General features: G+C 42.7%; 2 protein-coding genes across 13 annotated transcripts in view; both read left to right on the top strand.

Annotated features, from left to right (window-relative positions):
- LOC131592962 (ATP-binding cassette sub-family C member 9) overlaps positions 1 to 6190 on the top strand; it is a 68894-nt gene extending 62704 nt beyond the window's left edge. For 9 of the 12 annotated variants that reach the window (XM_058864963.1, XM_058864964.1, XM_058864965.1 and 6 more), the window contains 5 exons: positions 2237 to 2345; positions 2564 to 2667; positions 3411 to 3544; positions 3814 to 3876; positions 4935 to 6037. In XM_058864963.1, coding sequence (XP_058720946.1) covers positions 2237 to 2345; positions 2564 to 2667; positions 3411 to 3544; positions 3814 to 3876; positions 4935 to 5072 — 548 coding nt within the window. In that variant the 3' untranslated portion in view covers positions 5073 to 6037. Of the gene's footprint in view, positions 1 to 2236; positions 2346 to 2563; positions 2668 to 3410; positions 3545 to 3813; positions 3877 to 4934 lie in introns of all 12 variants that reach the window. The other 3 variants (XM_058864972.1, XM_058864960.1, XM_058864961.1) reach the window with 2 other exon arrangements.
- A 10012-nt stretch (positions 6191 to 16202) lies between these two features.
- LOC131573187 (ATP-sensitive inward rectifier potassium channel 8) lies at positions 16203 to 22292 on the top strand. Its single transcript, XM_058826903.1, has 3 exons — positions 16203 to 16777; positions 16988 to 17434; positions 20996 to 22292. The coding sequence occupies exons 2-3, from the start codon at positions 17070 to 17072 to the stop codon at positions 21894 to 21896; spliced, it is 1266 nt and encodes a 421-aa protein (XP_058682886.1). The 5' UTR covers positions 16203 to 16777; positions 16988 to 17069; the 3' UTR covers positions 21897 to 22292.
- The last annotated feature ends 1470 nt before the right edge of the window (positions 22293 to 23762 follow it).

The following is a 23762-nucleotide window of genomic DNA, read 5'->3' on the forward strand; positions in this document are numbered from 1 at the left end:
GATATTTGATTAGAAGTGTTATGCCTGATCCTTCAAAGTAGAAAGTGCCCTATTGTGAATAACACTTGGTTCTTCCAGGAAATGTTGTGCACAGAATGTATTTCTAATTTTAAAAAAACAACATTTTGCATATGGTCTGACAAAATAATATGCACATTTTGAGACAGGATAAAAAATATGTAACTCTCTGGAGTGTCTAAATGTTTCCCTAAGGAATAACTGCATTAACTTATTACAGCTGTCAAAATATTAGCAGAGCAGAGAAGAAACTAGTCCATTCCCTTGATTTTTTCAAATTTTATTGTGCTTCCCCACAACTGCAGCAGAATCTGACTCAAGGGTTGGAAAAATGTTGCTATGTTATCACTCCTGCAGCATTTAACTGCCTCAGCTAATTGGCATGAACTGCTTTTCAGCATTTATAATACAGATACATGTGTGCTATTGTTGGAATGTAGAAAACCACTGGAAAGTAATATTTTTGTTTCAAAGACTTCCATGTTTGTAATTTAGCCATTGTGCATGGAATGTTTTCCAGGGAAAGCCCAGTAAGATGTGGGAGGATAAATGAACCTGATGAAGCTAATATTTGCTTTTGTTGTGGTTCTGTGCCTATATGTGTCTATGGTCACAGGCTTCTGACTCATGACCAGGATTCCTGAATTTATAAATATTCCAAAGAAATAATAACGATGCTTATGGCCAGCTTGAAATTTCCTTCTACTTAAGTTTTCTTTCTGTGTATTTTTTTTTGTCTGCTTCTTCTGTATCCCTGATTTTTCCCAATGGGAATGTCTAAGCCTTTTCTAATCAAACTCTATTTATCCTTTGTGAACATCCCTCTCCCAGCTGGACCCATATTCAGCTTCCGTGCTGGTCTACTTCTGGGTGGGGTCCTGACTCTAATAAAAGTTACATAATAAGATTTCGAGTAACCTTACTAGAGCCAAAATTTCATTCATGTTGTTTCTTAAGTCTTCATTATCTCCTTAAATTTGTATCTGTCCCATTTTATCTCCCTACTTTTGCTTTGATCTATAGTGTTTCCCTTCTCTTGCCCTCTGTTCAAACAACATCTCATTTCTCTTGTGTATTGCTTGACCATCCCTCAATCTGTTCCCAGTTTCCCAACTCCTCTCAAATTTACTTTTTCCCTTAGGTCCTCTCATCTCCTCTTTTCTTTTCCTTGAGCACCCTGGCTTCTGTCAAATATGCATCTCCCTATTCCCCAGGCATGCCATATTAATTTTTCCCTCCTTATTCTACCTCATCTTCTGCTAACCCACATTTGTGAAGCAAAGGAATTGCTTAAGTTTATGCAACCACCAATGTCTCAAGAAGTCCTATAACCTTATTTGGATTTCTTGAAGTGTGAAAATAATTGGTTTTGCACCTTACAGATAAAATCTTTATTCTTCTGGCCATATAATAAAAGCATACTTTTATAAAAGCATAAAAAGTACAAAAATAGAAGTAGTCCAGCTAGGAGGCTGATGAAATCTTCCACTGGAACAGGGACACAGAGAGCAACCTACAAAATGCAGTATCTTGACAACGGAAATGACAGAAGGGACACACATACAAAGCTCTGAATATCCATGTGCCTGCCAGTTCATGGTTAAGTTCTCACTGTTGGGAGAGAGAACTGATGAAATTAATCATAGGTACATCCCAGGGAGGAGTGCAGCTGCCTAGTGAAGCAATCCACATGAAAACTGGAAAAGTGCCTGATGGAAATAGACTTTACCATATCCTCACTGACCCATCCCTTCCCTGTAATCTCAAATCCCCTGTATCCATGCATAAATTATGCAAAAGAAATTGTTCCCCTTCTCAAAGGAAATGTCTTCAGCAACTGTAGTATTCAAGGGGAACAAAGAAAGGCACAGCAACATAAGTTGCTCTTGTTGTTCTGTTTGGCTGTAATTGACCCGTAATAAACTGTCCTTCTGATGCTATCATTAATCATATAGAAGGGAAGACATGTAATTTGCCTTAAGGGAGGGTGAGGGGAAGAAAAAGGAAAAGAGCAAGGTGACAATGTCACTGATATGCTGGTTGTGTTCTTAGATACATTCACCTTCCCCATGTGTCTGGCAGTGCTGAGAGCTCACAGAGACAGTGTGCCATCATCTAGAGACCAGCGCAGAGGGGCTGTTCTACCTTTCCACCTGATACCTGTGGATCACATACTTTGTGCAATTCCCTCACATGTTCTATGTGTTGTTTGACACAGGGAGGATAGTAATTGATGGGATAGACATCAGCAAATTGCCTCTGCACACGCTCCGGTCCCGGCTCTCCATTATTCTCCAGGACCCAATCCTGTTCAGTGGCTCCATCCGGTAGGTGTATGTCATCAGGGGTGGCAGGCAGCATTACACAGCCTGCCTGTCATGGGAGCTGTGGGACAGGAGAGGATGGAAAAGGCAAGGAACCTTCATAGCTCAGTCCAATACATCTGCTCAGCCTGCCAAGTGACACACAATGGCAAGGTGTTAAATTTTCAGAAAACCTGAAAGTAATTGCAGTAACAAGACTCCTGTTATGGTTTTCTTTGCAGCTTTAATTTGGATCCCGAATGCAAATGCACTGATGACAGACTCTGGGAAGCTCTGGAGATTGCTCAGTTGAAGAACATGGTCAAGTCATTGCCAGGAGGCCTTGGTATGTCTGAACCAATCTCTGGGGTCATGGGCCAATACTGGAATCATGCATGCACACAAATAAACAGATCCATCCCATCTGACTCTCTGAATCATCATGTAGGAGTGACAGGCACATAATGAAGATTCTCTCTTCGTACTAGAGAGAATATTCTTATTAAAAACTGAAGAATAGTCTGGTTTCCCATGTACTCTGGAAAAATCCTGAAACACCTCAGCATCATGGTGTGATTCTTAGTGCTGTCCTGTGCAGGGCCAGGAGCTGGATTTTGATGATCCTTGTGGGCTCCTTCCAATTCAGGATATTCTATGATTCTATGATCATAGTGGGATTATTAGTAAGGAGAAAAAAAGAACAATTTTATCTCCTTTAGCAGAAGCTGGCTCTGCCAGCAGAGCTGTAAACACTGATGGAGCATTTTTCTTACAATTTCAGATCCATTACATGAAGGAAGCTCACATATTTATTTCCATATCAAGTGTATTTCTTATTACTAAGATATTACCCTGCAACCCACAAGATTTCCTAACAATTTGTGCCAACTGCTTGTTTAGTGATATATTTCTCCTTTCCCAAGAGGCTGTGCTCATTTTTCTTGGTATCCTTCCATCCCACTGGTCAGTCAAGGTTATGGTTATTGGCTTTTATGGGGATTTTGCTTGGCCCTGGAATAGTGCACAAGCAGAGCTTTCAGGCACAGCTTTTCAGGGGTGCAATGTTTACAGGGACTGGTTTTGTTACAGATGCCATGGTCACAGAAGGAGGGGAAAACTTTAGTGTGGGGCAAAGGCAGCTCTTCTGTCTGGCCCGAGCCTTTGTCCGCAAGAGCAGCATCCTCATCATGGATGAAGCCACAGCATCTATTGACATGGCCACAGTGAGTACAGCAATTAGCTAATTAAGGATCTACCAGGAGAAAGGCATCTTCCCTAAGTGTCAGCCACAAAGCTGTGAGATCTCTGTAGCAGAAAAAGCTGGCAGTGTTTTTGTTTCTCTCAGGATAAAATGAAATGCTCTAGTGAATCCCTGATTTCACAATTGTGACATTTCCCTGCTGGGAAAGAGATTGTGTGGAATATGCTTGAAAACATGTGAATTAGAATGTAACAGGATGAAGCAACTGGAATGAGCCTTTTCCTCTGACAGGAAAACATCTTGCAGAAGGTTGTGATGACTGCCTTTGCTGACCGCACTGTTGTAACAATAGCAGTAAGTATTAAGCCAGAAAAAGCTCTTTTTTCCTCATTCCTCAGGCAGTTAACCCTGCCTTTCCCCAGATAAACACCACTACTTAAAACTAAAAGCATCACAAAATAGAGCTAAACCACGAGGCCAGAATATTCCCATGATACCAGAACAAATCAGATACCTACTATCAACCTGAAATTTTGTGGTAAATACTGTCTTGCTATCAAACTAAAACACTTGGATCTGAAAAAATACTTTACAGGGAACTTCAGCTTCTGCACTGTCTCCAACAATATTTGAAATCATTCTTACTAAAAAATTGAAACTAATTGAAACCATGGTTTGAACCATTACTGAAAGTTGTATCAAAATCTACATCATATACTTGGTGTGGTTTTCCAAGCTGGGTTATATTTTCTTTCATTTGGAATAAAAAGCTGGGTTTACAATAAAGGTTTTAAAAACTGGAATCAATGGGAATTACCCCCCAAAATAATATCTTTTCAGACACGGGTTTATGATGTTCTTTCCCATTTTCCTGCCACTCCTAGTGCCCAAAAGTTCCATATAGCCATGCATGTTCATACATGCATGTGCATAGACATGTGGTGGATACTATGAAGAGTATTTCTACCAGTGACAGCAGCATTAGTCAAGAAACAGAGGTTTTCTCCATGAGATAAATACGTGTTTCAATAGCTGTTTCATTTGCCTTGTCTGGAATCCAGTCCTGTGGTTAGAGATTACAGTCAGGCCTCCTGGACTCTGGTTTCAAACCTGTCAGTGAGTAGTTCGTGTCAGGCAAGCCACTTAACCCAGCTCATTTACAATGTGCTCCAAACTTCTTGGCTGTGTAAATACTGGAGATTCTGGTAGCTAGATTGCTGTCCTTCAGTTCCATGTTGGATTGTCCTTCTGGCTGGAATCTCACTTTTCTTTGGCTTTGCCTTTCCAAAGTCAGTGTCCCAGGTGAAACAGCACACATTAATATTTAGCTTTCCTCACATTTTTCCTCCTTTCTCTCCTCATTCACAGCTGATCCTTCCTTCACCCACCTGTTTTTCTGTTCTTTTTTCCAGCATCGCGTGTCTCACATCTTGGATGCCAATATTATCCTAGTCCTTTCTGGGGGCTTTCTAGTTGAATGTGACACTGCCTCAAACTTACTCCTCAAAGAGGACGGCCTGTTCACCACTTTGGTGAAGACTCACAAGTAGACTCTCAGTCCACACTGTTTACAGGACTTCTGGCTCTTTGGTAGTTATTTTTACCTCTTTAGTCTCCTTTCACTCTGCTTCCTTTCTACTGCACAGCTTCTGAGAGGACAGTGCAAGAAGGTGTTTGTTGTGTGGTTCCCGGGTTTGTTTAATTTCATGACTATTTATGTTGATCATACCTAAATCTTAGACATGCAGCTGACATTACAACTACCATGTCAAGGTAATCCAGCCCATGAAGTGATCTCTGACTTTCCGCTTGTGTAGTGAAATATCACACTTTTAAGAGGTCATCTCATCTATACCTGACTGGCTGTATTCATATGGCCTTCAAATTAAACTCAAACTGATTTCAAACCTGTAGCCTATGGGATTATACTGTTGCCTGGAGTGCACTCAAATTAGATCTCAGGGGGATTTGCAGAAGGCAACAGCCCAGGGGTGCCCTGAGATAGATGGAGAGCAGACTGCTGGGGTGCAGAGAACAAGGAGCAGAACAGGATTCTAAGCCATCTGACAGTGCAGGATGCTTCTCATCCCTATTTCCCACAGGGGAAGATGTGTTTCAGTGGGGCCATAGGATTTATTCCAGCATCTGTGCTGCCCATAATGGCAAAAGGTTAAGTTCATGCTTAAGTATTTTCAGGCTTGGTGGCAGAGGCTGTCAAGTAATTGAAGATCTCTACAGGTTAAAGTACAAGGATCTATTCCAAATATCACTGTGAACAAGGACAGCCTTTCCCTGATGGGGTTTGCCTTGCTTGAGGCCCATTAGTGAGAATTATCCAAATGAAAACCTCTGTTTGCTTTCCTTCGTGGCAGCACCGGGTTCACACCATCCTCACTGCAGACCTGGTCATCGTCATGAAGCGAGGGAACATCCTGGAATATGATACTCCTGAGAACCTGCTTTCCCAGGAAGATGGCATCTTCGCTTCCTTTGTCCGGGCTGACATGTGAACAGCCACAAAATGTATTTTAACAGCTTATTTTTAAACAGATGAAATGCAAATATTTTCTACTCAGTGTAACATCACTTTTACCTTTCTTGCTTTGTTTTTTAGAGCGTCTTTCTTCACACTTCCATCTTCCAAAATAATAAAGCCTATTGCAATACATGTATGTCTTGAAGCATTAAAAATGGCACTTTATTTAAAGCTATTAAACTTCACACACACACACACACACACATGCACACACAGAATGGAGAAGTTTTTACTTCCTGGGAATTTGGCATTTTCCTTAGAATTTTTACTGACTTTATTTTTGTTTAAAGAGAGAAAAAGAATGCACTGATCTTATAAACTTCCTATGTTATGCAGGAACCAGCAATCAAATCGTGCAGTTTGTCAGGGAAGCAAGAGGTTCCCCAGATACATTCTGTCCCCAGAGGGAAAAATTAGGAGACATCCAAGCCCATAACACTTGGGGCAGTCTGCTGTGCTCCAAAGGCATATGCTCTCAAGTTGTAGCAGAGGGACAGTGAATGAGGGAAAAGAAATTCATCAGGAATAAGGATGTTCTTCCTGTCCTTCACTTTAGTAAGCACACTTCAGTGGTGACAGAACTTTTTTCAGTGCAATGATGGTTTACTCCTACAGTCAGTTTCTAAATCCATATTAATTCTTACAACTTTCATTAAAGATTCAAATCACCCTATGATTATGCATGCTTTGATAGACTTATAGAGGAATTTTGTACAGTATCTCAAGACTTTATATTAAAATTGATCTGAATTTATAAACTTGATATTAACCAATCCTTTGATCATGTCTACTAAAATATTCTGCTTAAAACGGCATGTAATTATTCAACCACTGATCATTTTATATGTCTTTTGTCTGTGGACCTGATTTCTCTGACCCTGAGAGAATTACAGCCTGTAATTCACTGTAAACAGTGGCTGATCTGTTCCCAAGGGAAAGTTTCTTGAGAGCTCTCTCGCTCAAGGACAATCTTTGTAAACCATTTTACTTTCTCAAAACAGTTCTGTATAACTGTAGATAGTGTGTTTTTCTCTTGTCCCACCAATGGGACAAGAGGTGGTGTTCCCCTAATCAATCATGTTAAGCCTGTAGGATAAAACCCTATAAAAACGGAAAAGTTCAAAAAATAAAGACTCCTTTTCCTAACAACTTGTTCTAGTGTACTGGATTAAGCCCACACTTCTACATCGTGTCCAACAGTGACATTGTCCTTCAAGTTCTATTTGGGGACAACCTTTATTTTCCTTTACACATTTGTGGCCTACCTCTAAATAAGATCTAATGCAAAGAGATGTGATTTTCCAATTACTTTTCAATTTGGAATTGAATAAATTTCAAATTATAATTTCAAATTTATTAATAGATTTAAATTAGATTTCAAATTATATCCTCAAGAATGTAGATGAAGTTAGGCACATTTACATCAGGCAGCTTTTCAAAGGTTACCTGTACCTGACTTTCACACGTGGTTAGATACTGACCCATGGGCACCAAGCATCCAGAAGGAGTTTCACAGGCATATTTTCAAAGGTACAGCTTGAGAGATCAGCTTCACTGGTACTATTCAAGGTGATTCTTATTCACCTGCTGCTACAAGATTTAGGAAGACCACTAAGTGCACTTAAATCTATTTTTAGTGTCATTAAAATAACATAAGGCACAGCATTCCCCCCCCCTTCCCCCCCAGAAATGCAATAATTTTGGAGAAGTTGCAGGATTTGAAACTGGGATTACATTTAGACTCACAGTGTAAAAATTATACAGTGGTTTGTCTTTTTAAATTGATTTTTGGACATTTTTATTTTCTCTGAATTATTGAAAAAGAAAGCTGTGTGACACAACTAAACAAAAGAACTCAGTCTTTAACATTGACTTCCGCGATTTCCCTGGCTACCGCTGTGAAAACATTTTTGTTCTTTTCTGGATCTATTCCCTGTGATGACCTTTGTCATTCAAATAAAATACATTTTAGAAAAGCAGATGCCTGCAGCAGAAGCACAAATTGTTATGCAAATTTCACAGCAAAAAGTCCAGAATTATTCTTGATTTAATTTAATTGTCTTCTGTAAAAAGATAATTGGATTCCCTACTGTCAGATTGGGTATAAAGACGAAGTACAAAAAGTTTTCTTGATCTGTGTGTCTTTGGTGATGATGCAATCCTGATTTATTTGAAGTGGTGCCAGCCAGTTCAATGAGATCCTTGTTCCCACTGCATTAAAGGGTTGCCATGGGCCTGGAACTGTGTCTTGTAATATTTAAGAGGGGCAAATAATTAGCACCTCTTTTCTCTTAGGTTTGTCCCAGAGCCACTACAGGTATGAGAAGCACTTTCTTTGCTCACCCATGGTATTAGAAGTGAAGGGAAAAAAAATATATATGTGAGAAAATGAATAGGTGATGGGGTGCTCCCGTGCTCCCGTGCTCCACTGTGCTCCATTTGTTTGGAGGGAGCAGTGCAGGAATATTGGCCCCAGTGCTACACTCACCACAACTGAAGTTTTGGATGACTGCTGCAGTGTGTCCACTGCTGCTCAGCAGGTTTAAAAGCACAATCCTATTTCTAAAATGATTAATCCTATTCAATATACACAAATTTTACAAGATAACAAACATAAACCACCTGCTGCAGACAAAGGAGATATCCTCCCATTATAGCTGCTGTCCATGTGATGGTACAGACTCCCCAAGTGCTTAGGCTGAACATTTTTTCTGTTTTCCTCTAAAGGAGGAGGGTGTTGCCAATGGTTGCACAGCTGTTTTGTTACTGAAAAAGTTGCAGAAGAGGCAACACCTTTGAAAAAAATTTCTTTTGATTTCATGTAAAGGTCTAAAATGTGTCCCATTTGGGAGCAGTCTCCTAAGGCTGTCACATGCACAAGTAAAGGAAACATCAGCCTGAAGACTTTGTTTCTTTGATTCTTGTCACACTGCCTCTTCTGCTGGTAGGCCCTTCTTCTCTTCCGCAGCCTCTTTGCTCCTTTTTCCTCACCATCTCCTTGTATCATGGACCTTTAAGTCTCCTGCTTCTACCTCTGGATGCTCCTTATTCTGCCAATGCCCTCCCACTCCCATATAGCCCAGGTGAGCTCCATGCCCTTTATTCCATTTCCTCTCTCACATGGCTCTGCACTCACTCTCCTTTCCCCTTTCCTGTCTTTCCTGTCATAACACCCCTGCTCTTCAGGGGGACACTTGTTCTAGTGAGATCATGTTTTGGGGTTGGTTTTTTTTCTAAGCATTAAACTAAGCAAGCTTTCAGTAGTGTGATACTGTGCTTCAGAACTACAGAGTTCTTCCTTTTGCAAAGGAGCTCTGAATGTCATCACTGGCTATGTGTAAATTTAACTATGGACAGAGTAAAGTCATCTCTGGGATAGATCCTAAATACTATTTCTTATCCTGCCTGCATTCATTTTTCTGCTAACTGTTTCTGGGAGAGAAACAGCAAAGTTGTTGCCAATCATAGAATCACAGAATGGTTTGGGTTGGGAGGGACGTTAAAGCTCCTCTTGTTCCACACCCTGCCATAGGCAGGGACACCTTCCACTATCTGAATTTGCCAGGAGCCCCATCCATCCTGGCCTCAGACATTGCCAGGGATGGGGCACCCATTCTCTGGGCACCCTGTGCCAGGGCCTCAGCACCCTGACGGAACCATTTCTTCCTCATATCCAATCTAAACTACACTCTTCCAGTTTGAAGCCATCCCGCCTCTTCCTGCCACTGCACTTCCTCACAGTCTCTTGCTGCAGGTCCCCTTTAGGTACAGAAATTAGAACCACAACAGTGTTTCTTAACCTTACAGCTCATGGGTATCTTTCCCAATCCTTAAGCTGGGTCTAAGGGCTGGAACAGATCAAACTGTTCCCTTCCTATATGTGGCCTTTCATCAAACTCATCACAGCTCATAACAGCTTATCCCTGCTCCTTCCAAACTAGAAATATCCCATACAATCTTTACTGAGCCCAATCTTAATCGTAATAGGAAACACTAGAACTTCCCCTGAGCAGTTTGGGATAGCTCTTTTAAGCCAGGGGCACAAGCAAGACAAAGTCTGTAGGGAGAGATCTCTGCTTCGTTAGGCCAAGTGATATGCACAAGAGGTATCTCAGGTGTTTAAAAGTTCCAGTTGCACTGCAGACCTGAAAAAGCTCTTTATTTGCAGGAGTGTGTCTGCTTTTCCCAACTGTATCATTTAGATGAATGAATATATTCTTCAACACTTCTCAAGCACTTAGACAAGCCCCTTTTAGGTTTGTTATAGCAGAACACCTCTACTATAAATTCATACACCTTCACAGAACTCAGTTAGTACCAAAAGGAATACAGCACAAAGAAGTTTGCATCTCATTATATATAAAACCTCTGCAGAAAGCAATAATATTGAATTGTGTTTTCTTAAAATAGTAATACAATTTCAAATGTGGTCAAGTAGTAAAAACTCCTTGTACAGTAAGTTGTTTCATTTAATTGATTGTGTTCCTTTTGCTTCCCAAAGCAATGGACTGTTGTGCTTTATTGTGTAAAGATGTCAATACATTTACAGGCAATTTTGTTAATGCATCACGAAAAACTGAAGGAAACCTCACATGAGCATTTTACACAAATGCTTGTAGGTATTTAAAAAAAAAAAAATAAATGGAGATATAATGGACTTGAGTCAACAGCTACCTTTATAAAAAAGCTGTGGACAGGGGCCATGTTTTCATTATCATGCTTCCATTATCCAGTGTCAGAAGCTGGAGTTTGTTCCCCTTGGAAGCACTATAACCCCGTGTCCCCAGTGTGATACTGCCAGTCAAAATCAACTCTAAAATATCCACTGAAACCACAGTGCCACTTGTAAAAACCTCTCTGGAGCAATGATTCTCACACTAAACGTGATTAAAAGCAAAAATTAACTGAGCATACTTGCATCCTCAAGTAGCATCTTATAAAAGCTTTATTCAAAATCTAAATATGTTATGTAAATTCTCTGATATAAATTCCATGGTTGCATGTGAAGAACTCGTTAGTTTCTTTGGAAACTAAATCCTTTCAGAGGCAAAACTAAGAGACTACTAAAAGAAGTCTGAAAACAAAACTGTAAATCAAATTATCCATTGCCATGCAAACATCCCAATCATTTCATTGGTTATTTACTGTTCTGTTTTTTCTCCATTAGAATTGACCTCTGTGCAGAACTGCAGGAAAAGACTATCAGGTATTCAAATGATGAAAAAAATTGTCATGAGGCAAAAGTTCACTGACTTGTACAAATTAGCAACTTGCTGATGCTGTTTTGTGTTACTGCTGAAGATGAATAGATCACACGGATACAGGTCGAGGTGTGGTGAAAGAAAGAGAAAGTTTATTTTTCTTCCCAGGATTTATATTTATTTATTTTTATTTATTTTTATTCCCTTTTGACCACGGCCAGGGATTGGATGGTCAGGATAACACTTTCTCACTGCACTGGCTATGAGAGATGCCCATCACAAGACGTGTAACAGAAAGAATGTACACATATCTATGTTTACAATTGCTGTCTTGGGAAAGTCTTTAGAAAACTATGTTAGCAAGCTCAAAAGCTGAGTTTTCAGGGCGACAGTTTGGTTTTCGCAGGACAGCTTCAAGTATTGGCTTGAATGAAGCCAAGAAGCTTCCAAGTGTAATCTGTCAAGAGAAAAGAGATTTTTAGAAAATCTATTTCCTACAGTTACTATTAAATATTCACTATTGATAGCATTTGTCTGCTGCTAGATACTACCCATGCAAACAGAACAGACATTCCTGGCAGGGGCTGCTCATTTCTCTAATACAATAAACCACATTCTGAACACTATAAACAAACAGTTATTTAAAAAAAAAAATTTAATTGGTTTCTATTAGGTGTAATTGTCATTCATCACATGCAAGATGCCTCCTTTCATTTTCATGGAACATGGGGATTTTCATCCCATGAGCTGCTATATAATAATGCAGCATCCAGCTCATGACAGCACACTGCACATTTCAGTGGCCCCTGCAACTCATTCCCATGTATGTATATTAGTCTGCTTTTTGCATAAATACATTACATGGCTATACAACCTTTGGATTAAAGGTATAAGTAAGTAATGAACAGTCCCAGCTGGGACTGCCCAGAAGAGTTCCTCATAGCTATTCCCATGACATTTCTTAACTCTCCCTTTAATTTATTTCAAGATTTTCATGCTATATCCATAAATATCACTTCAATGTGCAGTAAAATATTTCAGCATGTAACTAAGGAACTAATGCAGCTTTGTGTAAATGACATGGTCCAGAACTACCGTTCTTCAGGATCACAGCTACAGACGCCCCAAGGCAGCATATTTAATGGTTATATGTATTTTTATTCTACCAGCCACATTATTAGGCCCTTACTTCTGCAGCAATATGACCATTAGACTTCTCCATCATAGGCAGGAAGGTGGAAGTCAAAGAAACTCTGAGTACTGCAGATTTTCATGGCTGAATCATTCAGATTTGGGTCCATCTACTTCTTCAGGTCCCACCAGAACATCTGAAATTTGAGGGCTTGGAGTTGCCAGATATTCTGTGATAAAATCTGAAGGTGAGACATGACATCTCCATTCTGAAACTGGCATAATCTTAATTTAACCCCGAAAAGTCGGGGAGCTTGAGAGGGGAAGCACCTAAGGGACACCACATTCTAGGAACACAGCTGAAGACTCACTGTAACACATGTTCAATTTACCTAGAAATTGATTTACAGCCTCCCCATAAATTAAGGCACGGGGAAGCAAGGAAACAATCCCAGTCTGGGGTTGCTCTTCCCAGAGCCTTAGGACAAACTCCAGGAAAAGGCACGTAATGAACAAGCTTCACTATGCAACTTACATTGGACAAGGGGCACTAGTTACATGTATTCTGATGATAAAAACTATTTTTGTCCTACTGTTCTTGCATGAAGGGGGGGGTGGGGGGGGCAGGGAAAAGATGGTTCAGGGTAACAGATGCCCTTAGTTTGTAGTTTCTGCTGTTTCTGTTGATGGATGTCCTGCCAGCTCATGTAGGGAAGAGTTCACCCACACTATCCGAATATGGCTTATCAGCTTTGTGTCTCTGTGGAAGCCTCACTCAAAGTGTATGACATCTCTGAATGCCTGCAAAGTCATCCTATCTCTAAGCTAAGATTAGAATTTCAAACAAAACTTATTACAAAGCAGGATTTTCTGAAAGGGCTGGACACAGCTATAATGTGGAAATCTCAGATTCATGTCTAAGCGCAATATTTAATCCTGTTTTGTAGATAGGCATAATTGTAAAGTAATATTTACCATAATATCAGTAATGCTTGTGGGTGGAGGAGAAAGAAAGAGCAAGAAGGAGACACATGAAGGGTCATAAGAAAACTGGACCTACAACTGCTATCAATTCTGATAATTTTTTTTCCTGAAAAGTCTGTGTTCACAACACTCAGACACTCTGTTCCCTACCAAATGTGTTGGGAGACATTTTAGGAGATTTTCCTGGCTATTACTTAAATCTCAGACTCAAGTGCTCATGTGGCAAACAAGCAAGTATTTAAAAGGTCAGAGGGGAAGGGTTTTAGTAGCTGTCACTCTCCAGAGCATATTCATACACAGGAACTTGGGGAAATGGATGCTGTGCTCAGAATCATATCTGGAGCTCCTGATCCTCACATCCCTGTGGTCATGGCCCAGCAGGCTTCCTCAAAACTCATCTCCAGTAGAAGTGAGGAGGAAGGCATCTCTTCCAGCTTTGAACAGGCAGAGAGGAAAATATGGGATTTTATGAGCACTTTTCCTGCAACGTAGGATGGTGGGTGAAAGGCTCAGTAACTTTTGTTCAGCCACACTGGAGCTGTGCCAGGACTATTGTTTGATTGATTCCTTCCTATCTCAGCTACAAGAATTCCAGCCTCTGCATGGTACCCAGTTAAGAAGGAGGAAACCTTCAGCAGGTTAGTAGGGAACATGTGGTCCTGAGAGCTCACAAGAGACTCCTGACAGTGCCAGAGCTGGCAGCAGTTTCTGGTCCACTTGAGTAGCTCAAGGAATGTTGCTCCTTGCTCCCACCTGCCCTCAAAGATGGGTTTGATCCATTTTTCCAAACTGGCTGCTAATCCCCACACTGTGTGTGACACAGTTGCACTCACTACCAGCAGAGATGGGGTAGGGAGCACAGCAGCAGCTTGAGGGGCTGAGTGAGAAGGGGATGAGGCTGAAAACAGTCACACACGTGAGTTATGCTCTGAGGTGGCAAGTAAATAAAGCAACATTTCTTGGTGTTTCTGTCCCCTGATTATAAAGCTGTGTATTTCAAGAACTTCAGAGGAAACTGTGCAATTTGGCATGTAGCATGAGCTAATTTGTGTCAGAAGCAAAGTTTTACAATTCAAGGGTCTCATGAAGAAGTGAGGGGTGGGAAGTGTTCCATGCAGTTCCCAGACAGTTATTTTTTGAGCTGCACTTAGCAGCCATACTGGGGAACAACAATCTTGTTTCTTGCCCTAGAACAAAACAAATACTTCACAGAAGCTAAATGGGAGAAGGGCAGAGGAAGAGAATAAGGAAAAGGGAAAAAGGGAAAGGGAACAGGGTTTTTTTCCATGTATATTAAACCAGTTATTTCCAATAGTTACGTCCAAGTGAGATGCACTTTTGGAGGCTGCATGAATCAGATCCTCTGATTCACGTGCTGTCTCTACCACCCCATTTGTAGAAGGATAATTTCCCAAGTTCTCCAAGCCTGGCCCATGAAATGCCACACACCTGCAGATACCCACCCAAGTGACTTTATGTGTTTGTACTCAGAGTCTGGTTAAAATCTAAAGGTATTTGGCTTAGATCCTGATTTTCAGTTTTCCATCTGCCTGAAGTTAATTTCATGCATAAATATTGAGCTAATTGCATAATATGACTGGGGCTTTGTGTCTGTCTCTCCTCTCGCTACTGGGTATGTGGTATTAGCAAAAGCCAGTGCTGGAGAATTTTCCAGGAACTACTCATCTATTTAAAGTTAAGCACGTGCATGTGTTCAGCAGGGTGGATATCTTCAAGCTGATTACACTGCCTGTCAAATGTGCCTTCTCAGTTTTTCCAAGCCTGAATATGCTTAAAACCTTCCTGATTGCAGCAGGCCTGTCAAGCTTTTCCCTAGTTAACAGAGAAGCGAGGTATTTTGTTCTGTAGAAATTTTATACCCTGCAGGTGATTCACTTGAGTGATACACAGAAAATTTTGGAACTTCCCCACCACACACACACACACGCGCGCACGCACACACACACACACACAGGTATTAGGGACTTAATCTGACACAATCTCTGCACTTTGCTTCATTAAAATCTAAATTTAGATATTTTCATAACATTGATGTACTGTTTATTCTTCCCATTACAAACCTTAAGACTTCAGGACAAAAAAAATCCCAAAAAAAACCCCCCAAAAAGATGCAATTTCCAAGAATGCAAGTTTCCATTAAACACAAGGGCCAAAATTGTTAACCTCAACCAGTGGGAAAGAGAAACAACTTCAGGGATTTCACTGGGAAGGTGGGGGAGAGGTTGTCATTGCACATAAATCCTCCTACACCCATCCCAAATACAAATCCCCATCTGCCAGGGCCCATTTCCCAGCCGACCATTACAACGGGCCTGATGCTGGTCAGCAAGAGCTGTGGCCTGTGAAAATAAATGTCCTTCCTTCCTTCCTTTTTTTGTAGAGACAGGTAATTAAGTTTGTTCAAAGCTGAGATTCTGGCTTCGGTTCCCCAAACACGCATATGCCTCGTTTACTCTGTCTCTGCCAGATTCGAAGGAAGATTAAGTTAGGAAGGCACAACTCTTGGCTTGCCAGGGGAAGCAGGCAGGGGCGCAGCTTTGTGTAAGTCGCGAAATGGAGCAGTGTTAGCATCTTGCTCCGCCGTTACATGGGCTGGAACCTGCCTAAAACCCCCTCACAACCCATCGTCTGCAGGCACCGCGGAGCGCAGGGAGCATGTGCGCCCCTGCTCCGCATCCCGACCGCCACTCCCGGCCCCGCATTTCGAACTCGACCCCACATCCCGTGCCCGACCCCGGCATCCCGAGCCCGAGCCCCGCCCCATCCCCACCGCGCATCCCCCGGAGCTGCTGCACCGCTCCGCCCGCTCCGCTCCGCCGGTCCCGGCCGCGTTCCGCCCCGTTCCGCAGTGAGTGGCGGTGGTGCCGGGGGCTGGGGGGACCCTGCGAGGCGCCGGGGGGTCGGGCAGCCCTGCCCTCCCCTGTCGGGACAGGCCAGCCTCTGGGGAGCCGGGCTTTCCGTAGGTTTGTTCTGTCACCCGTTTGGGGACAAAGTTTGGGAATAAAGGGAGAGTTTCCCCGCCTAATCCCGGAAGGGACGGAGAGCTGCAAGGGAAAATGCGACCGACTGCTCCGAGGAGTCCCGTTCCCTGCCTGCCGCGCCTCCAGCTCAGCTCCTTCTTGTGATGCTCTCAGAGGACGGGGCAGCCGGCGGGCTGGATGCGCTGCGGGGCTGCAGCCGTAAGGAGGGAGTCTCTGCGCTGTCTCCGCAGATTAACTTCGACTCAAACCACAGACGTCTGATTCTCCAGGTCCTGAGGGATGCGAAAAACTTAGTGCTTCGTGTTGCGGTCCCCATCTGAGCACTGGAGTCTCCCGGAGAAGCAGCCTGAGGAACCGAGCTGGTGTCTGTCACGGTGCTTTACATCGGCTTTGTGAGACTGGTGTGTAGTCTCCCTTCCTGCAAGGAGTCTCCCAGTAGCATCTTTCATTTCTGCTACGAGCTGATACCAGCTATTCATATAAAAACGATAGTCTGAGAGAGGGAGGGCACTGTAGAACCAGCATTTAATGTAGTGGGGTTTGGCAGGTGGTACCTAATTGGGTCTTCTTGCACAGGTGACAAGTCTGACCCGGTTTTCTCTGTTTTGCAGGGTAAAGCAAACCCTTCAGAGACTTGCTAGAGAGACCACCCCCCATTTCGCATCTCCCTAAGTGGACTATGGTGGCAGGAAGATGTTGGCTCGCAAGAGTATCATCCCTGAAGAGTATGTGCTGGCACGTATTGCTGCTGAGAACCTGCGCAAGCCACGCATCCGTGACCGCCCGCGCAAAGCCCGCTTCATCGCCAAGAATGGCGCCTGCAACCTGGCTCACAAGAACATCCGTGAGCAGGGGCGATTCCTGCAAGACATCTTCACCACCCTGGTGGACCTGAAGTGGCGTCACACACTGGTCATCTTTACCATGTCCTTCCTGTGCAGCTGGCTGCTCTTTGCCATGATGTGGTGGCTGGTGGCCTTTGCCCATGGCGACATGGACCTGAGCACAGAAAACCCTTCAAACAGCACAAAGTGGACGCCATGTGTGACATGTGTCAGGTAAAGTTGACCTTGGTGGGATGAAGGAAGGGGGGGCTGTCCTGGTGGTGTCTGAAGTGCAGCTTTTAGTGTACATGAACCGTTGGGTTTGGTTGAGACAGTTGAAAAGTGCAGTGTTTTCCTCTAGACTGCGTAAACTCAGCAAGCCTCCCGGGCTTGGAAAATACTGTACTGTAGATGTCTTTGATTCCTTACAGGATCTGAAAGAGAGGGAGACCTGCTGCTTTTCATGTGTCTCCACACTCTGTGGGTAACTTGATTGCCTGTCGAGATAAGAGCCTGCTGCAAGAGTGGGTATGTGTTATATGTATTGTAACGTTGTCTATGGCAGCGGGAGCATTCCCAGTGCCATGTTGGCCAGAGGTGCTCCCTCCAGAGCAGTGCCTGAGAGGCAGGGAACCAGCCCTGGGTGTCAGGCAGGGCACCAGCCAGAGGTGCCAGGAAATGTGTCACTTAGGACAAAACTAATTGTGTTTCAAGATGACTTTCATGAGTGTTAAATATGCAGGACTTCAAAATGCCTTGGCGAAGCCATAGGCCAGCAGTTGGGCAGAGGAACACTTTCCACACTGTGCATTTGTGTCAGGCAGTGAAAGCTTAAGGGATGACTGGATTAAATGCCACCTGTTGAAGTATTTTACTCTCTGTACCCAAAGCCACAACAATTGTCAGGGCACTGATAACCTGACATATACATGGAAGAGAAGATTGTGAATTGCAGGTGGGATAAGCCATAAGATCACTTCAGGATCTCACCAATTAAATCTGCTTTTTTTAGCACTAGGTTTTTATGTAGAAAAGTCCTGGTTCTGTACCACCAGGCTGCCTGGATCATCTGCCTTTACACACTGCAATGCTGTGAGGATCTGGGGGTTGTGGGGTGCTCTGAGGCATCAGTGAATCCACTTCCCTTTTTACTTTTCTCCCACAAAATTTTGAGGTACCCCACCAAGTCTGAAGGGACTTTGTATCTGGCTCACAAGGTAGTAGAGATTTAATTCTCCCTTTGTTTTGACACTTTTTTTTGCTAAATGGGGATTTTCCAAGGTAAAAGAAGAGGGGATTTTTCCAAGCTACCCTTCACTAGGTTGAGGAGAATTGGAGCAGGGCCTGCTGTCTTATTTCTTTTCCAATGTCTGGCCATAAGCAGTTTTGTCTGAAATGAGATGTCATGACCCAGCTTGCACCCACAGGAGTGTTACCCCCAGCATTTCCTGGATTTGTGGGATCTGTCCAGCTGGAATTAGTGAACAGCTACAACCCTGCAGCTCTCCAGGGTCAGCTGAGGCGACATCCCTGCACGTGGCTGGTGGCTCATTCGGTGTGGCTGCTGTGTCATCCCGCAGATCTTGAGCTGGAGGCCAACGGCTCCATGCCACTGGGGCCAGGCACATCCACAGCCAGGACTCTGCCCCTGTTCCCTCCCCATAGCTGCCTGTGGCTCTTCCAGGATGTCTGCTAGGAAGCACAATGAATGAATCAACATAATTTCAGGTTTAGCTCATGCCAAAGAACACACCCCCCACCCTCGTGGGGTGTCCTCATGGAGTCTCCCCATAGCTGCTCCAGTGTCCATGTCTGAGCCATGGGAAATCTTTTCCTTTCCTAGGGAAATCTGGCTACCACTTTAGTCAAAGTCATGAAGTAACAATGTGATTGCTGACATCTTTAAGAATGGCAAGTTTTTGGGTGTAAAATATCTTTAATATTGCAATGCCAAAATCATGATAAATAATTTTTAACCTACTCCCCTGAGGTTTAGGCCCACAGATATTTCAGAAGAGCTTTCTTGGGTAGGTGCCATTACATATTTACAGGAAAACCTGGCTTTGGAAATTTTAACAAGTGCCTGGAGCTTGCACAGTCCTTTCATTTTACAAAGTACTGCAGAAATTTCTAAGCCTCATATCTCTTTGCAACAGAAAGCAAACATCCAAAAATGAAAGCTGCTACACAGCTCTGGGGGAAGAACCTGGGAACAGTGTGATTTGCACTTTCACCCATTTCACATGGTTAAAATGCTTTCCAAACTTATTCTTTCACTTCCACTGTTAAAAAGGTGGATTGCTTTTATGAGTTTTTTTTTTGTTTGTTTTGTTGTTGTTATTGATTTTTTGTTCTTTTTTTTTAAATAAACAAACAAAAACAAAAACAAAAAAAAACCAAACCAAAACAAAAAGGGGAAGTCAAACTACTTACTGGACAGAGTTTTAAGCTGAATTAAGCTGAGTGAAATTGAATCCAGAAGCTTCATTCTGCTTGTAACTGAATATTTATGATTATTAGAAGTCATTCCATGGATTCTATTAATTAACTCCTTTGTCCCTGGTTTCTTCAGAGTGAAATACAAAATAAACCCCCTCAATACAAAGGAATTTGTTAATGATTAAGAAAAATAGAAAAGGCAAAAAAATAAAGTTATTTCAAAGATACCTGTGCAGAGACTGGTTGGTTTTCTGAAAGATGGACTTTCTCATTGCACAGAAAATTATCCTTGATATTGCTAATGCTATTTAAATGTGTCCTTGATATCCCAGTGAAAATATGGCTAGAAAAGAAAAAAATGTTTAAAAGCGGATTAATTGAAAAGCAAAGTAAACTCAACAAATTATTTAGACCATCTTCATGGGCAGGATATATTTTCCACTGTCTAGCCCTGTTAAGCATTGGGATGCTTCAGATTTACTGAATTGCACTGGAAGGATGTATCTGGAAGGAATAAAAAATAAATAAATATAAAAGGAAGTTAAGGACCTTGATATATACAGGGGATATGACTTTGTGGCTGCTATAAATAATGTATTTTGGGAAGTTTGTGGGCAGCATTTTCTGTCCAGCACCATAGCCTTTTAGTGTATTTTACTTAACCCACACTTCTACATCCAACATTGGTGTTGAAATTTTCCAGCTGGTCTTGCCCTGGCAGTGAGCTGAACCCAAACCCTGGGTCACAGCACTATCCTGCTGCCAGGGTGTGCCACTGACCTCTCTCTGCAACCTCATCCTGCTCAGTCACAAGGTGAGCAAGGGTTTGGGAAGTGTCACAAATCTGGGAAAGCCCCTTTTCCCCCACCAGAAAATACTGGGTTATGATTCAGGTAGCATGAGTGAAGTACTGTATTTTTCCATTTCCCTTCCTTGCACAGGCTGGTGGAAGGATCTCAGTGCACCAGCTGATTGCCCATGCTTGCCAAAACCACCTCTCTCCACCAAGGGCCTCATGGGGTGAAGGTGGAAAGCCCAGTTGTTCCAGAGCTGTTCACTAAGCCAGTGGGAAGCCTGTGCTCCTGGACAGAGATTCCCTGAGCTGCTCAGGGTCACCCAGATGGTCTTTGAGGAGCTCAGGCTCTGAGGTCTTCCCTGCCACCAGTAGACACTACACCAACCACACAAATCTGAGCCATCAAGCATGCAATGCTTTGGCTGGTGTTAACAAAAGGCCTATGTGTACTAGAGCCATACAAACAGGTCCTTAAGTTTGTTTCTGGAAGCACATGTTAACAGCTTATCAGTATGTGCTCTGTGTCCTGAGAGTTAACTGGGTGCAATCTTCCCCTACAGGTCTTTCACCTCCGCTTTCCTCTTCTCCATCGAAGTCCAGGTGACCATTGGCTTTGGGGGCAGGATGATGACTGAGGAATGTCCCCTAGCTATTACAGTCCTGATCCTGCAGAACATTGTGGGGCTGATTATCAATGCTGTCATGCTGGGCTGCATATTCATGAAGACAGCACAAGCTCACCGGCGGGCTGAGACACTGATCTTCAGCCGGCAGGCGGTCATCGCCGTCCGCAACGGCAAGCTCTGCTTCATGTTCCGGGTGGGCGACCTGAGGAAGAGCATGATCATCAGCGCCTCAGTGAGAATCCAGGTCGTGAGAAAGACCACAACCCCTGAAGGAGAAGTCATACCCATTCACCAAGTGGATATCCCCGTGGATAACCCCATTGAAAGCAACAACATTTTCCTGGTGGCTCCCTTGATCATTTGTCATGTCATAGACAAGCAGAGTCCTCTTTATGATATCTCTGCTTCTGACCTGGCACTCCAGGACCTGGAGCTCATTGTGATACTGGAAGGGGTCGTAGAAACCACCGGTATCACGACACAGGCGAGAACCTCCTACGTGGCAGAGGAGATCCTATGGGGTCACCGCTTCGTGCCCATCGTCACTGAGGAGGAAGGTGTGTACTCTGTTGACTACTCCAAGTTTGGCAACACTGTCAAAGTGGCTGCACCGCGCTGCAGTGCCCGGGAGCTTGATGAGAAGCCCTCCATCCTCATCCAGACCCTGCAGAAGAGCGAGCTGTCCCACCAAAACTCCCTGAGGAAGCGCAACTCCATGAGGAGAAACAACTCCATTCGGAGGAGCAACTCCATGCGGAGAACCAACTCCTCACTCATTGTGCCCAAAGTGCAGTTTATCACCCCGGAGGGGAGCCAGAATGCCTCAGAAACGTGATGCACAGCTTTGTGCCAGGGCACTGGGCTTCAGAAGGAGGAGGCATCTATGGTGTTTTCCTTCAATTTCCTTTTACTTAAGAAACCAAGAACACGATGCAAAAGGGAACCGTGCAAGAATTATTTATTCTATTACTTACTGAAAGCACCACCTAATGGCATTAGAAAACACCTTAGCACTTAGGATATGAATTAATAAAAAATGACACGTATACTAAAGAAAACACACTTCACTCATGTAATATAATGTGTATTTTTACTTGTTTTAATGGCATGCTGATTTTTTTAATCATATTTTTCCTTTCAAGGGTCTCTTTCTTCTGCTGGCTGTCACAAAATGTGGGTCTTTCCTATGTGAGTGCTTCATAAAACTTCTGTATTAAACAGCTCCCACAGATTTTGAGCATGACATTTGGATATTGATCTTTTTGTGTGAATTCCTTGTTCTCTTAAAGGGAGTAACTAAATTCCTCAAGGATTTCACTGGAGAAGAGCCACCATTTCACCTTCAGTTTCCCAGGCTTTTTCTTTTTTGTTGGTTTGTGGCAAAGGCCTTTTGAGTGCAAATTCAGGTCGGATGGAGTGACCTGTTCATCCCACAGGAAAGCTGGTGTCACTCCAGGCAGGAAAACCAGCAAAATGATGGAGTGCTGCTCTTCTTCCCAGTGTGACATACTTGGCTTCAGGACAAAACACATCTTATATTAGATGTAGCCCAAGCTGTGAAATCCCAGTCCTCCTGGCAGCCACCTGGGTGTCTGTTTCACTAAAATTATTCAAGCTGGAAAGCAGATTCCTCTTTAACATTCTCTTCATGATGGAAGACCAAATCCTGTTTTGCTTTCTCTGATGGATTCATACATGGAAGGAAACACATGAACTTGCTTAACTTACTTTTCATAGTATTAAGTCTGCTTCATCCAGAAGAAGGTTATTTTTTTGCCACTGGGAACACGTGACTGGGAATGAGAGAGAAGCCTGCCGATAATACAGATAGTATTTTCAAAACTGTCTGAATGCTTTTCAGGGGGACTTGGGTGCTGCTGCTGAATTCCCATTTTTTAGCAGTGCCTCACCTGCGTTTTTATGTAATCTGGCATTGAGAATTGGTAGGAAGAAGCTTTCCTCTTCAAATTAAAATGGGCATTTGGCCTGAAGCCTTCCCAGAAACATCTTCACAAGTTTTTCTACAGGACTACAGAAAAGACAACTAATTCTGTCATTTGGTAGCCTAAATTGATATATGGTTTCTTTCCTACGTGAATAAGTATAACTATGGACAAGTTCCTCTTCAAATTTCTTGCAGAAATTGTCTTATGTCTCTGGCTCGAGAGAAGTACTATCCTTGTTCTGACCCTCTGTAGTGGTTCAGTTTGCCAATTTCATTTCCTGGCCAACACACCAAATAAATGTCGTGGTTTTAAAGCAGTAACTAAAAAATCACTAGACAACTTACTTATTTCTTGCTGTTGAGATATGGATTAGAACAAGAGCAAAATGGGCTTAAAACTTAAAAGGAACAAAGAAAGTTTATTAACAAAAACTACAAGAATAAGAAACTAGAATAAAACTTCCAGAGTAACCCTCTTCTCCCCCACTACCCAACCATTCCCTTTTTCACATGACAACATAGAGACAAAAAAACTTTGGTGGTTAAAACAGTCTCAATTCTTGCTATAATCCTTTCATCAGTCTTTGTAGAGAAAAAGAAGTCTTCTGCTAATCTATGGAGTTTTTTTCAAGAAAACTATTTCCTTTATAACTTTCTATTTCTCTGATGCCAGCTGCCTGGAAATTCTGCCATCAGTTCACTCCTCCCATTTCACATCACTCTGAGGTGTGTTATGGGTCAAATGAGTCTAGGGAT

Source organism: Poecile atricapillus, chromosome Z, assembly GCF_030490865.1.
Source record: "Poecile atricapillus isolate bPoeAtr1 chromosome Z, bPoeAtr1.hap1, whole genome shotgun sequence".
Taxonomy (NCBI): Eukaryota; Metazoa; Chordata; class Aves; order Passeriformes; family Paridae; genus Poecile; species Poecile atricapillus.

Coding starts and splice junctions, on each gene's coding strand:
- LOC131573187 (XM_058826903.1), top strand. CDS start 17,070: ATGTTGGCTCGCAAGAGTATCATCCCTGAAGAGTATGTGCTGGCACGT. Junction 17,435..20,995: donor CCATGTGTGACATGTGTCAG/GTAAAGTTGACC, acceptor CTTCCCCTACAG/GTCTTTCACCTCCGCTTTCC.